At 42.5% G+C, this 14,759-nt stretch overlaps 1 protein-coding gene across 6 annotated transcripts in view; it reads left to right on the forward strand.

The window, feature by feature from the left end:
• Positions 1 to 14,759, forward strand: part of IDE (insulin degrading enzyme) — a 168,325-nt gene that overhangs the window by 91,012 nt on the left and 62,554 nt on the right. For all 6 annotated transcript variants that reach the window (XM_082267651.1, XM_082267650.1, XM_082267652.1 and 3 more), the window contains exon 11: positions 1,617 to 1,720. In XM_082267651.1, the coding sequence (XP_082123777.1) occupies positions 1,617 to 1,720 (104 nt within the window). The remainder of the gene's footprint in view (positions 1 to 1,616; positions 1,721 to 14,759) is intronic.

The raw sequence follows: 14,759 nt of genomic DNA on the forward strand, positions 1-14,759 counted from the left end.
GTATTCGCGATGTGGCAATCACCAGCAAGTAATCGGCCCTAGATACAGGCAGGCTCCTTCAGCTTATCGACAGGACCTCTCAATGGGCTTCTCGCATACACAAGCTGTCGTGCCAAAACGCGGATGTGAATGTAAACTTAAAAGTCACAGGCAAAATCTCTGAAATGAGATGCAAGCTAGACTATACAATTGTTACTTTTATCAGTCTTGTGGCCTACACTGCCCTCTAGTGTACTTTAAGTGTAATGCAGAGCGATGGTGAATGGTCTTGAAAACGTATTGTTTTATACATTTTTTCATCACCCCCCAATACTTTACATTTTGGAAAAACCTATCAGCATGAGATATTTCAGGTACAGCCATCAGTCAATGTGCAGATCCAGGAGCAGTGTAAAATTTCAGCTAGACTTCTACTTGCCATACACTGATAGAATTTTGGCCAATTCAGCAGTGACCTGACGAATAGAATTTGATTATTTGATCGACTTCTGATAAGGGGACAAGCTAGGAAACTTTTCTTGATCTGCAGATATTCCACTGAGTACTGTATTCTGACAGATGCGGGTGCGGTTGTCGGAATACAGTGTCCTGGTAGGGGGATTCCTCATAATTGTGTAGGCCACCTTTACTAGAAGATTGTTTCCTGATTCTGAAATCGATTATGCCCGTTGTTAAAGTCTTGTTTTTTTTTTTTTTAAATCGCAAGCATGTTATACTTACTTACTGCTCTGTGCAGTTGGTTTTGCACAGGGCAGCCCCGATCCTCCTCTTCTTGGGTCCCTCTTTGCTGCTCCTGGCCCCTCCCTCCGGTCGAGTGCCCCCACAGCAGGCAGCTTGCTATGGGGGCACTCGAATCGCGCTGCAGCTCCGTGCATCCATTCAGAAACGGAGTTGCGGTGCAGCCCGCCCCCTCTCTCTCTCCTGATTAACTGACTGACTTTGACAGCCATGTGAGCAAATGGCACCACAGCTATGTCTCAGCCAACCAGGAGGGAAAGTCCCAGACAGTCGAGCGACTCGTGGACATCACTGGATAGAGATGGGGCTCAGGGAATTATAAGGGAGTGCTGGGGAGGCTGCTACACACAGAAGGCTTTTTATCTTAATGCATAGAATGCATCAAAATAAAAAAAAAAAAAACTTCTGCCTTTACAATTTTAATGAAAGATTAACAGTTTTTCTTTTACACATAATTTACTCATAAGTCCCAAAAAACAAACTTTTTTTTTTTTTCCATGCAAACCAGCCTTTATGGTATGGATGTCTTACTCTTACACAGTGCATTCTGCTAAATCTTTATTTTAATATACCGTGTTTCATGCGGTGTAGGCGTATACGTTGAAATGTAAATTCACATAAGCACAGTTTACAGTTAGACTGACCACTTTATTTGCAGCCTTTGTAGATTCGGAAAGTGAGGCCTTGTAGTTAGGCTACAGGTCTGAACACCTTTTGCCATTAAAACCGTTTGATATCATTTTTTGGCTTATTTTTATTGAGACTTCTTGCTTAAACATTTGTATAAAAAAAAAAAACCCTAATCCGAACTTCATTAGGTGCATGTTTAACATTTTGATCTTTGCTTTCTTTTCTTTCCTTTTTTTTATTATATGAAGTATTACCCCATTGAAGAGGTTCTGGCAGCTGAGTATCTACTGGAGGAATTTCGGCCAGATTTAATACAAATGGTGCTTGATAAGCTTACCCCAGACAATGTCAGGTAAGGTCACTTGGATGTTTACAATGGACACTATGCAAAAAATTGATGGATTATTTTGCTTAAAGATCTGCCAAAATATTTTAGACATCATCTTATTCACCATCTTCTTGGTGTGCATAATCTGTGATATAAAAAGGGGGCCTTCGGTACTATTTATTTAAAAAATAATCTTTGAAAGGCTCATGCACATGACTTTAAGAGTGGTGTACAATGTGCAAGAATGTACAGTACCTGCACAAAATCACCCCCCCCCCAAATCTCTTTAATCACCCCCAAGCCCCCCTCCCCTGATACTTACCTAAACGTGCACTGACATACAGCTCATGACTTGTGTACAGACGAATCCTGTAATTGCTTTCTTTGAGAGGCTGTATGCAGAAGCTGGGGCTCCCAGGGTAGATTTTATTTATGTTCATTACACTCTTGCATGCTGTACAGCCCCTTTGTGGCCATGTGTATGAGCCCAGAATCTTTGCTCATAGCTGGCTTTTTAAATAGAGGATGGTGTAAAAACTTTTTGTCCGTTGACCTTTGTGTTTTTCATGTTTCTCTGCATCACTGTAGTTTCTAGTCATGTGGAGAAACTAAACATCCCAAGCAGTCCCAACGGACAATGTTCTGTGCCAAGCTGTGCTTTTTCTGATTTGATGGTTGTGTTTTGTTTAAGTAATTGGCTTTGATGGTCTTTGTGATGGTATAAAACAGTAATATTATCAAATTAATGATAACATTTCATTATCTCCATGTACAAAGTAAAATTGAAGCAAGATACAAACTTCTGGAGATACTTTTGGGATTTATTTACTAAAGCTGGAGAGTGCAAAATCAGTCTCCCTTCTGCAGAGAAAACCATTCAGCTTCCAGGTTTTATTACCAAAGCTGATTGGTTTCTCTGCAGAAGTGAGACTGATTTTGCACTCTCCAGCTTTAGTAAATAAATCCCAAAGTATCTCCAGAAGTTTGTATCTTGCTTCAGTGAGACTGAATTAACCCCTTTGCGACATTGAAATGTTTGTTTCACCGAACACTTCAAATTCCTGATATGTGTCTGCTGTACCATGTACTTGTATGAGAAAATACCCTATTCTCTTTGTATTGCTACCTTTTGTATGAAATCCCTGGTGTTCCTGCTTTCCTATTAAAAACTGACCACACTAACCAGGAGAACACACCATGGTCAGTTTTCTAGCTATGCTGGGAACTCTGTGTACTCTCCTCCAAAGATCAGACTTGTCCTGACACTCCCCCGCTGTACAACCACTTATGTTTTTATGAATGGTTCTTTTATGAATTATATAGTTTAATAAAAAAAATATACATTTTTAATTATTGGGTGCCCACAAAGTCCATATTTTTTCCAATTTGACACCGTGGCACTGTTTACATGCTTTGTACACCTACAGTACCACCCTGTAGCAGTGTACTGTTCATCTCGCTCCATTCAAACCTATGCAGTTTGCTTTTAAACGTTTCTGCAGTTTTTTTGTTTTTTTTTTTGCTCTGATTTGCGTTTTTACATTTTTCATGGTTTTTTTTTGGGCATATTAAAAAACCGCAAATCGCTGTAAAAACGCACTACATGCGTTTCTGCAGCTTTTCCGTTGAAGTCTTTTTAACCCAAAAAAAGCAACAAAAAAAAAATCACCATTTTGCATGACCCAAAAATGCAAAGGCACAAAAATGCATTGATGTAAACCTGTTCCATAGAAACCCATGTTAAAAATAATATGTCATTGGCACACCAAGGATTCCTTGAAAAAGTCCAAAGCTTTATTTTTCATGGTCACATGATAAATCTACAGACAATATTCGCAGCCACGCAGGGCCCCTTTATCAGGCAAGTCCATCCACTGAGCAAAGTTTGGGTGGTTTTTCAGGAAACGGACAAAATTCAATGTAAAGCCAGCTTTAGGCTCCTTTCACACGGCCGCTCCGTGTGAAAGGTCCGCTGCGAGACTTTTTTTTTTTTTTTTTTTTCCACGGAGCGGATGACATTTCTGTCATCCGCTCCGTGTGCCCGCATATCATCCCATCCGTTTGCGGATGATATGCGGACCTAATGTAAGTATATGGCACTGCGGATGACACCGCTGACATCCGATTTTCCTTCCTTTCCGTTTTTTACACGGAAGGAAAAATGGGGTTCTGTTCCATTCGTAAAAACGGAACAGAACTGACAGGAGGAAAATCGGGTGTCAGCGGATGGTATTCCGCTGACACACGCAGTGCCATTCACTTACATTATGTCCGCAAATCATCCGCAAACGGATTGGATGATTTGCGGACACACGGAGCGGCCGTGTGAAAGGACCCTTACTGTGGGCTGTGCATTTTTGAAGCACTTAGAACAATAGAGAATGGACAGCTGACATGCCTATGCGATGGCACACCTGACTCCTTAACAGAAAAAGGGTTGCAATGCCCTGTTTTGTACTCGGCTCCTAATTGTATTTGGCATCTTTACAAGGCAAGCACCATGAGCAGCCGCTAAATGCGGATAAAGTATAAATCAGCAGTTCCATTAGAACACAGTCTCAGAATGTATCTTTAAAATGAGTCTTTAGAATATGCACAGGATGGAAACAAATGAAGAATGATCACAGTTTGGAAAAATGCTTTTAACAAGTGCAGCCAGTGGCTGTGAGGATTTCACTCCTGCGCTCCTTTGATAAACAGCTCCTGCAAACTCCTCAGCTGTTTGGTTATTGAATGTTTGTTCAGCTCCTCACCAGCTGGTACAGAAAGTCTGTGAAGCAGCGATGTATGAAGCTCTGCATTTCATGCCTTTGTCACAAATTTGCTTTCCTTTTCAATGGACAGAAAAACCTCTAAAGCTGTATAGACTGACAGCTGTGTTATGCAGAGCGCTAATGTGACTAGGCAGATCTGTACTGTTCCAAAGCTGAAAGTGTGTATTAACAGGTACAGCCCACTCAAAGTTTTTAGAGAAACTTCCGCAGGGAGCAAAGCCTGTAATAAACAGTTAATTTTTATGCAGATTCAGTTTAAAGTGATTGTAAAAAAAACAAAAAACAAACCTGTTATACTTCCCTTCTCTGTGCATTTGGTTTTGCACAGAGTGGCCAGGATCCTCTTCTTCTCTGGTGCCTTTTCGGTGCTCCTGGCCCCTCCCTCCGGTTTCTTGCTGTGGGGAAACCACAGCTCCCTGTATCCAATCAGACAAGGAGCTGTAACCTGGCCCTGCCTCCTCCTCTTTCTCCTGATTGGCTGACTGACTTTGACAGCAGTGGGAGCCAATTGCTCTGCTGTCTTAGCCAATGAGGAGGGGAGTCCCGGGCAGCTGAGCTCTTGCAACATCGCTGGATAGAGAGGGGGCTCAGGTAAGTATTAGGGAGACCGAGGGGGGGCTGCTGCAAACAAAGTTACATAGGTGAGGTTGAATAAAGACAATAGTCCATCCAGTTCAACCTGTGTAGGTGCGTGTGGCCGTAATCATCTCGCATACCCCTGAATGTTCTGATTCTTGAGATATACGTCTAATGCCTCATACACACGCATCGATAGTTGGCCGTGAATTTTCGGCCAACGTCCGATTGGCCGATTTTCGGCTTGTTAGTATGATGCTTTCGACAACCGACTCCGACTTTTCGGCCGAAAAAAAATCTGGTGTGTAGGCTATAAAATTTTTGTTGGCCGTCAACATAACGGCCAATTTTCCGTCAGTCAGTACAGATTTCGGCAGACAAAAATCTGATGAGCAAGACTGGGCATGCTCAGAGAAGAAAAAACACACGGAAGGTAAACCATCACATGACATCACTTCTGAAGTTGGTTTTTGTTGGCCGAGAAAATTAGTGCGCAGTCTAGAGTACATTTCAACCAACACAACAACACTGGACAAAAGACGGCCGATCGGTCGGCCGATAATCGTTGCGTGTGTACGAGGCATGAGTCTTTTGAAAGTCCATACTTCCCGCGGAAACCACCTCTTGTGGTAGAGAATTCCACAATCTTGTAGCCCTAACAGTAAAGAACCCCCCTCGTTGCCTGAGGTTAAAACGCTTCTCCTCTAATCGCATTGTATGCCCTCGAGTCCTCATGCAATCCTTCCGACTGAATAGCTTTTTTTCTATGCTGAGATCACCATTGAGATATTTTTAAAGCGGAGTTCCACCCAAAAGTGGAACTTCCGCTTTAGGGAGTCCTGACCCCCCGACATGCCACATTTGGCATGTCATTTTTTGGGGGGGGGAGCGGGTACCTAGTTTTGACAGGTACCCGCTCCCACTTCCGCTCGGAGCGCCGCGGCGCCCTGAGCGGAAGTTCTCCTCTCCCCCTCCCTCCCTGCAATCTTCTGGGACACGTCAGAGGTCCCAGAAGATTGCCGGCCAATCACGGCGTGCAGCGCGACTCGCGCATGCGCAGTGGGTACCCGGCTGTGAAGCCGCAAACTGTTACAGCCGGGTGCCCACAGCAGTGATGCCGGCGCCGAGGGAGAGGATCGAGGCTTCCGGCGGCCGCATCGCTGGACCGTTGGACAGGTGAGTAAATGGCTGGAACTCCGCTTTAAATTGCTATTATGTCCCCTCTCAGGCGTCTCTTCTCCAGGGAGAATAAACAGTTTTTTATTTTTTTTATCTTAATGTGTGGAATGCATTAAGATAACAAATATTCTGCCTTCACAATCCCTTTTCAGCCTTCTGATATGCTGCTAGTGATTTGTCAACATGCAATGCAAGTAAGAGGAAAAAGGCTTGAAAGCATCCTACTCCGCTCTGATCACACAAGTCTAATATCCACCTATTAATCCCTACTTACGAATTGACAGGTTCCATCACTCCTTGGGATACAAAACAGATGGCTGAGGGACATATTTAGCTTGGTTAATATTCGTGGGAGACCCACCCCTACCTGTCGTAAATGTGCATGCGAGAGAGGTGATTATATATATATATATATATATATATATATATATTGGATTCGTAATAGGATCCGTCCCTTTTGGTCACAGGTTACAGCATTTGTTGCGGTCACTTTTTTAACTCTCAAACGTCTGCTATCCTAAGTGGTGCCTTCTTGGTATATTTGAGGATCTGGATGCCTCAGCTGCAACCAAACTTTTCCTCTGCCTTTTCTACTATGCCAGGAAAACGATTGTCCTACACTGGACCCGTACAGACGTCCAGCATATTAAGTTATGAAAAACCTTTTTAATCAGACCCTGCCTTTTAGCGTATGAAGCAATGGGATGCCCCAAAAGTTTTATAAGATATGGGGTCCATGGCTTGATACTTGAGATACCAGCGACTCTATGTTGGCTTTGAAAGCAGTGAATCTCTTAAAGATGCTGTTACTTCTGGGAGTGTGTGTTACTGGCCTTATTCCTCATCTCTTTTTCTTTTACATATTGCGTATGTATAATTTACCCCAGTGACTGAATTTGGTTATACTTGTTTGTGGTTCTGTACATGCAGGTGTGTTCCTGCATTGTTTTAAGGTTTTTTTTTTTTCCTTTGTGCTTCAAAAATCAGACAAAGTGTTTAGGACCCTGTCTTACATGTACTGTATTGTTCAATGGAGGTACATCCCCTCAGGTACTCCTTTCTGTTTCATTCTCTAACTTTTTTAAAAAAATCTTTTGTATGATTGTAACTCCATTATGCAATTGTACACTCGTCCATGTTTGCTTTGCATATTTTCAACAAAAAACAGTTTTAAAAAAAAAAGGAGCAAAATAAAACAAACTCTTTTAAGGGAAAGATGTTGAATGCCATTCCAATCCTTTTCTGAAAATGCTAGTCGTCTGGTTGTGGTGATTTTTTTTTTTTTTTTAACTTCCAAAACCACTTCCCACCCAAGGACGCACCCCTACATCCTTGGGTTTCAGTGGTTTTACCGGGATTACGCCTGCACCTACAGGCATTATCCCGGGCCCATTATTTTCAGCCGGCGATTCTGTAGAAGGCAGAAGTGATCTGAGAGTCTAATTAGCCACTTGATAACTTCTGCGGGTGGCAAAAGGTGGTCGCACCCCCCTCCCGCCTCCACCTCTCCCAGGCTGCCTGGTCCAATCACAGAGGCTGGGATCAATGTGGCGATGGCTGCTTGGGACAGAGACGTCGTTCCCCCCTCTCTCTCTAACCCTGGAAACCAGGAACGATGAGTATTCATTACTTCCAGTTCCGCCCCTTTGTTTACCTGGCCACCAGCGGCCGGAGAAGCAGCCGATCGGTCCAATCTCGGTCCGATCGGCTGCATAGGTGGCCAGAGGAGAGATGTGGGGTCTAATAGAGCCCACATCTCTCCATAAAGAGGACCTGTCACAGCTCATGCTATCACAAGGGATTTTGTTCATCCCTTATGATGGCAATAAAGTTTGTACAACAAAAAGTGTAAAAAAAATAAATACATTTTGTATAAAAAAAATTAAAGCGCCACCGTGCTTGAGTGTAAATGCATACTTTACTCCCGCACGCATTTGTAATCGGTGATCACACCACACATATGAGGTATTGTTGCAAACATCAGAGCAAGAGCTATAATTCTAGCACCAGACCTCCTGTGCCACTCAGAAACTGGTGGAGAATTTTAAGCACCGTAGTTTGCCACCATTCCACGGACAGAAGCAGTTTTAAAGTGTGACATGTTAGGTATCGATTTACTCGATGTAACATCATCTTTCACATTATAGAAAAATTGGGCTAACTTTACTGTTTTTTTTTTTTTTTTTTTTTGGTGGGGGAGGGGGGGGGGGTGGGGGTTTAATTCATAAATGTCTTTTTTTTTTCCCAAAAAAATTGCATTTGAAAAACCGCTGCGCAAATACCGTGTGCCACAAAAAATTGTAACACACACCATTTTATTCTATAGGGTCTCTGCTAAAAAAAATATATAACATTTTTGGGGGTTCCAAGTGATTTTCTAGCAAAAAGTAGATTTTTACATGTAGAAGCGAAGTGTCAAAATAGGCTTGGGAAGGAGGTGATTAAATGCTAAGTCAGTGATATAAATGTAGACATGGTTTACTTTAAAATCACTTGCCTGTAAAAAGATGATGGCACTTTGTTACAGTGGACGATGAAGGAAATGTTAGTATCAGCTATGCTAACCAAAAAAGTCCACTGGCTCTTTTGTAGTGCTTTAAACAATTATAGGTCTAAAAACACTGTTAACCAGTTTCTGGACTGGAAGGATTTACCCCCTTAATGACCAGGCCATTTTTCCCGATACAGCACTGCGTTACTTTAACTGACAATTACGAAGTCATGCAATGCTGTACCCTAAAGAAAATTGATGTCCTTTTTCCCCCACAAATAGAGTTTTATTTTGGTGGTATTTTATCACCTGTACGATTTTTAGTTTTTGTGCTATGAACAAAAAATAGTGACAATTCTGGAAAAAAAAAACAACCCAATATATTTTACTTTCTGCTGTATAACATTCCCAGAAAATACAAATTCAAAATCGAAATTTTCCATAATTTTAGGCAAGTTTGTATTCTGCTACATATTTTTGGTTAAAAAAAATCCCAAAAGGTGTATATTGATTGGTTTGTACAAAAGTTATCACGTCTACAAACTAGGGGATAGATTTGTCATTTTATTTACTTTTACTGGTAATGGCGGCGAACAGCAATTTTTACTGCAACATTGCGGCGGACAGTTCGGACCCCTAACTGACATTTTTGACACTTTTAGGGGGACCAGTGACATTACTACAGCAATCGGTGCTAAAAATATGCACGGTTACTGTAATAATGACACCGGCAGGGAAGAGGTTAACACCAGGGGCGCTCAAAGCATTAAATGTGTCCCTAGAAGGTGCTTTCTAACTCTGTGGGGGATTGGCTTGCTGAATAAACACAGAGTCCTACATGAGAGGAACACCGGATCCCTGTGTTCATAACTGACAGAACAGCGGTCTGCCGTGTTTACAACGGCAGACCGCCGTTATGTCTCCACAAGGAGCGATCGTGGGTGCCCCGGCAGCAATCACAGCCGCCGGACCCGCAAATTGGCTTCCCCTGTGGCGAATGGGCGTGCCCGCACTCCCGCTAGCGGTCCTGCGAAGCGACATACAGGTACGTAGTTTTGCAGGACAGAGCCTACCTGACGCAGTATTTGTACTGCTGGCGGTCGACAAGTGGTTATTATGACTGTAATTTGCCACTGCTTAAGACCCAAAGCAAATTTTACTGATACATTTATTAGCAAGTTTGGCAATCTTCCAGAAGTTGGACATGACACTGTTGAATAAATGTATGACTTGTGCAGCTGCAAGTCTTTTTGGAAAAACCCTTGTAGTTGCTGTTTTACCTTATTTTCTAAATAAAATGGAAGGTGATGGCGCTGCTTATTTAATAAAGTGCAAATAAATATGAGATGCTTAAATATAAATATGATTGAGGAATAAGTTAATAGATAAAAGATGCGGAGGTGAAAAACCAAGTAAAAAGATCAAACGTATGGTGTTATAAGGGATATAAATTAATCTAAAAATTCCAAAAGTATATAAGAGAAACAACCACCAGAGGGCGTAATAAATGGCAAGATGTGACAATAAATATGCTTGTGTATATGCCAAAATAAAATAAACAATGTGAATATATGACAATACTAAATAAATTAATAAAATTTATACAAGGTGTTAGTTCCGCAAGTGATAATATAAATAATAGTGAATGAATTAATAAATAGGTGATAAATGTGCGGGAAACTTTTATGCACGGGATGGGTGTGCAAAAAAACAATTGATATACAGTGCAACAAAAAGTGATAACAATATATCAAGGTGAATCAAAGATAAATGTGCCAAAAATAATTTTTTATATAAATATGCAGGTGAATATAAAGGTGCGGGAAGTCTATTTGTGCAACGTGCAAAAAAATCCAAAAAAATGAGTCCATAAAATAATGGTGATAGCAAAAAATATAAGTGTACAGGATATCTTACGGTGACCCCCAAGGTGGGTGACTGGTGAGTGGTAAGGTGGCCCCTGGTAGAAAGACCTACTCACCAGATGTACCCACCCCACACAGGGGTATAGAGCGGGTACTGAAGAGGTATCTTTTAATCCTGGATCTGTGTAGTGGTTCACTTCCTAGGGGAGATGTGTTATGGAGTCCGGAGTGTCCTAAGTGGGGTCCGGTAGTGAAATATTGTGGTATCCAAAGCCTCGTGGGTAAATCAAGTGTGGCCACTCAAGGGTATATGGATGGAAGGAAAAAAAGGAGCTCGATAGTGTATTATCGTTTAGCTAGAAAGTTTAATGTAAATTACAGCAGCAAAATGGGTACTCACATATACAATGTGGGAAAACAGCGAGGTATCAGCGTCCCGGAACGCAATGCGTTCCAACCAGAGACCGGAACCGGAAGTGACGTGACGGCGCTGTACGCGTTTCGTCATGTGACGTCTTCTGCAGCCTGGCTGCAGAAGACGTCACATGACGAAACGCGTACAGCGCCGTCACGTCACTTCCGGTTCCGGTCTCTGGTTGGAACGCATTGCGTTCCGGGACGCTGATACCTCGCTGTTTTCCCACATTGTATATGTGAGTACCCATTTTGCTGCTGTAATTTACATTAAACTTTCTAGCTAAACGATAATACACTATCGAGCTCCTTTTTTTCCTTCCATCCATATACCCTTGAGTGGCCACACTTGATTTACCCACGAGGCTTTGGATACCACAATATTTCACTACCGGACCCCACTTAGGACACTCCGGACTCCATAACACATCTCCCCTAGGAAGTGAACCACTACACAGATCCAGGATTAAAAGATACCTCTTCAGTACCCGCTCTATACCCCTGTGTGGGGTGGGTACATCTGGTGAGTAGGTCTTTCTACCAGGGGCCACCTTACCACTCACCAGTCACCCACCTTGGGGGTCACCGTAAGATATCCTGTACACTTATATTTTTTGCTATCACCATTATTTTATGGACTCATTTTTTTGGATTTTTTTGCACGTTGCACAAATAGACTTCCCGCACCTTTATATTCACCTGCATATTTATATAAAAAATTATTTTTGGCACATTTATCTTTGATTCACCTTGATATATTGTTATCACTTTTTGTTGCACTGTATATCAATTGTTTTTTTGCACACCCATCCCGTGCATAAAAGTTTCCCGCACATTTATCACCTATTTATTAATTCATTCACTATTATTTATATTATCACTTGCGGAACTAACACCTTGTATAAATTTTATTAATTTATTTAGTATTGTCATATATTCACATTGTTTATTTTATTTTGGCATATACACAAGCATATTTATTGTCACATCTTGCCATTTATTACGCCCTCTGGTGGTTGTTTCTCTTATATACTTTTGGAATTTTTAGATTAATTTATATCCCTTATAACACCATACGTTTGATCTTTTTACTTGGTTTTTCACCTCCGCATCTTTTATCTATTAACTTATTCCTCAATCATATTTATATTTAAGCATCTCATATTTATTTGCACTTTATTAAATAAGCAGCGCCATCACCTTCCATTTTATTTATCTCTTTATAGCCTTTGGCTATAGTTTAAGGGAGGCTGCAGCTTATTTGTGCATATATTGTTACAATCCCTTGATATCCTTAGCGCGGATTTATTTATCCACATTACCTTATTTTCTGTGCATTGTTTCACAGGTGGCCATAGTGGTTTTCTGATTAATCCCCCTTTTCACTGTTCCATCTGCAGCAAAAACAAAGTTGTGTATGGATATACCTGATTTTTTTTTATTGTAAATTAATGCTCCCTAATGTCATGTAATTTGTGTAAAGGCAATATCTGGAGCATGGCATTGGGCCCAAAAATTAAATCTGGCCTCGAGCATGTCATTTATCACTAATCATGTATGAAGGCCCTCGCCTTAACCTTGTTACGTTAACCTAACCACAAAATGAGCCAATAATGCGTAACCTGCTTCTGAACTTTTTTTTTTTTAAACAGTAAAGTTTAAGCTTTCCAGCAGAAATACAGAACTGCCAGATATCATCAAGCCATATTACAATGTCGGTCACCTTCAACAGCACATAAAGTAAATGCGTTAAACAGGAACTAAAAGAACAATTAGTCCTTCAAATAAAAGAGTAGTTGCATAAACATTCATTAAAATAAAGAGCATCATCCAGCCCTGTTAGAATAACCTAAAGAGTGTTCTGAGAGGCCGCAGACTGATGGCTGAATGGACCTCCTCCTGAACTTTAAACTTATTAACCACAGATTTGCTGCAGTCTCCCTCCCTCCTTTTTGGTCATTAGTTTAGAGTTAACCATAAATAAAGGTCCTAGAATTATTGCTCCCACTTTGTGATATGTAACCTCTGCAACGCAATCTTAGTACAGAGGTGCCTCACCTTGAGACGGCTGGTAAGCACTCTGTCCCATGTATCCAGGAAGTTCTCTCCTATGAGATTCTTCCTTTCCGTAAGCTGCCTTCTGATCTTCCAGAACATGTGGTTACCTCTACTTTGTGGGATTCAGCCTATGGCAAAGTCTCAAGGGTCAGATTCTGTTAGACACCATTGAGATATTGCGGCGTTTTCACCATTGGGGGCAGATGGGGTCCTTTCTGCATCAGGATAAGTAGTCTAGTCTCTTGGCTGAACGATACTAAAGTATTCCTCCTGACTGACAGCCCCCGAGGTTCTGTTTGGATCGGTGCCTGCGTAGCTCCCGTGGGTGGGGGGGACTTTACCTGCTTGGGTGCCCTATGCCTGGTTACCCCTTTCCCTCAGGTTGCAACCTGGGTTCCAGGGATCCCTCTTGGAACCGCGAAGGGTAGCCATTTTGTTGCAGCTTGTGTTTTTCAATGGCTGGCAGGGCTTGCTGGTGTAGTCAGATGGCCATTTTCGTTCATTTGGACATGTTTCATCAGATATGCCTCCAGCAGGGCATCTCTGAGGTGGATCTTTTGGAGTACCGGCTCAACAGAAAGGTTCTGAGGTTTGTGGCAGAGTCTCGGGATCCTGTGGCGGACACAACAGATGTTCTGGTGGCCCAGTGAGGACAGTATCGTCTGATCTACGCTTTCCCTCCTCTCAAGCTTCTGCCACGGCACTTGCGCAGAGTCAAGGCAGGGGGGATTCCGGTCATTTTAGTGGCCTCAGACTGGCCTTGCTGGTCTTGGTACGCGGACCTGGTGTGGCTGGTCATCAACGTCCCTTGGAGACTGCCTCTCGGAGAGAATCTCTTGTTCCAAGGGCCAATCTTCCATCCTGCTTTGACGGCTTGGCTGTTGAAAGCCAGGTGCTGAAGGATAGAGGTTTGCCTGGGTCTGTGATTCCGACACTGCAGAAAGCTAGGAAGTCTTCAGTCTTCTAGTTTCAGTGACACCTGGCCACGCACTCCCTGGTGCGTACCTTTTTATTCAAGTATTCGAGGGGTTTGACATCTGACTCTGCCGGTATGGTCTCATCTACCACCCTGGGATCTTAACTTGGTGCTTTCAGTTCTTCAGAAGCCTCCCTTTGAAAATATTCAGGAGTTTCCCCTGCTTACGCTGTCCCAGAAGGTGGCTTTTTTGGTGGCCATTACCTCTGCCCGAAGGATGTCGGCAGCGTTTCCTGTCACATTCCCTTACTTGGTGGTCCACAAAGATAAGGTGGTTCTTTACCCATGTCTTTCGTTCCTTTCTAAGGTTGTCTCTAATTTCCATTTGAATAAAGACATTGTGTGTTGCCTTCCCTGTGTCCCAGGCCCAAACACCCTAAGGAATTTGCGTTGCATACCCTGGATGTCGTTACGGTGTCTCTGGCAGCTATTGTGTCTTTTCGGAGGTCAGACTCTCACTCTTTGTGTTCACGGATGTGCAAAGGAAAGGGCTGTCCGCTTCTTCTGCGATCATTTCAAGATGGATCAGACAGACTGTGACTCAGGCCTATTCGTTCAGGGGTCAGGTTCCTCCTTTCCGTGTCAAAGCGCACTCTACTCGGGCACTTAGTGCTTCTTTGGCCTTCCGTCATCAGGCGTCAGTGGTGCAGGTTTGCAAGGCGGCCATTTGGTCGTTGGTGCACACTTTTACTAAATTCTACAAAGTCGATGTGTTTGCATCTCCGGATGC

The sequence above is a fragment of the Pelophylax lessonae genome (genome assembly GCF_965119305.1).
Source record: "Pelophylax lessonae genome assembly, chromosome: 9".
Lineage (NCBI taxonomy): Eukaryota > Metazoa > Chordata > Amphibia > Anura > Ranidae > Pelophylax > Pelophylax lessonae.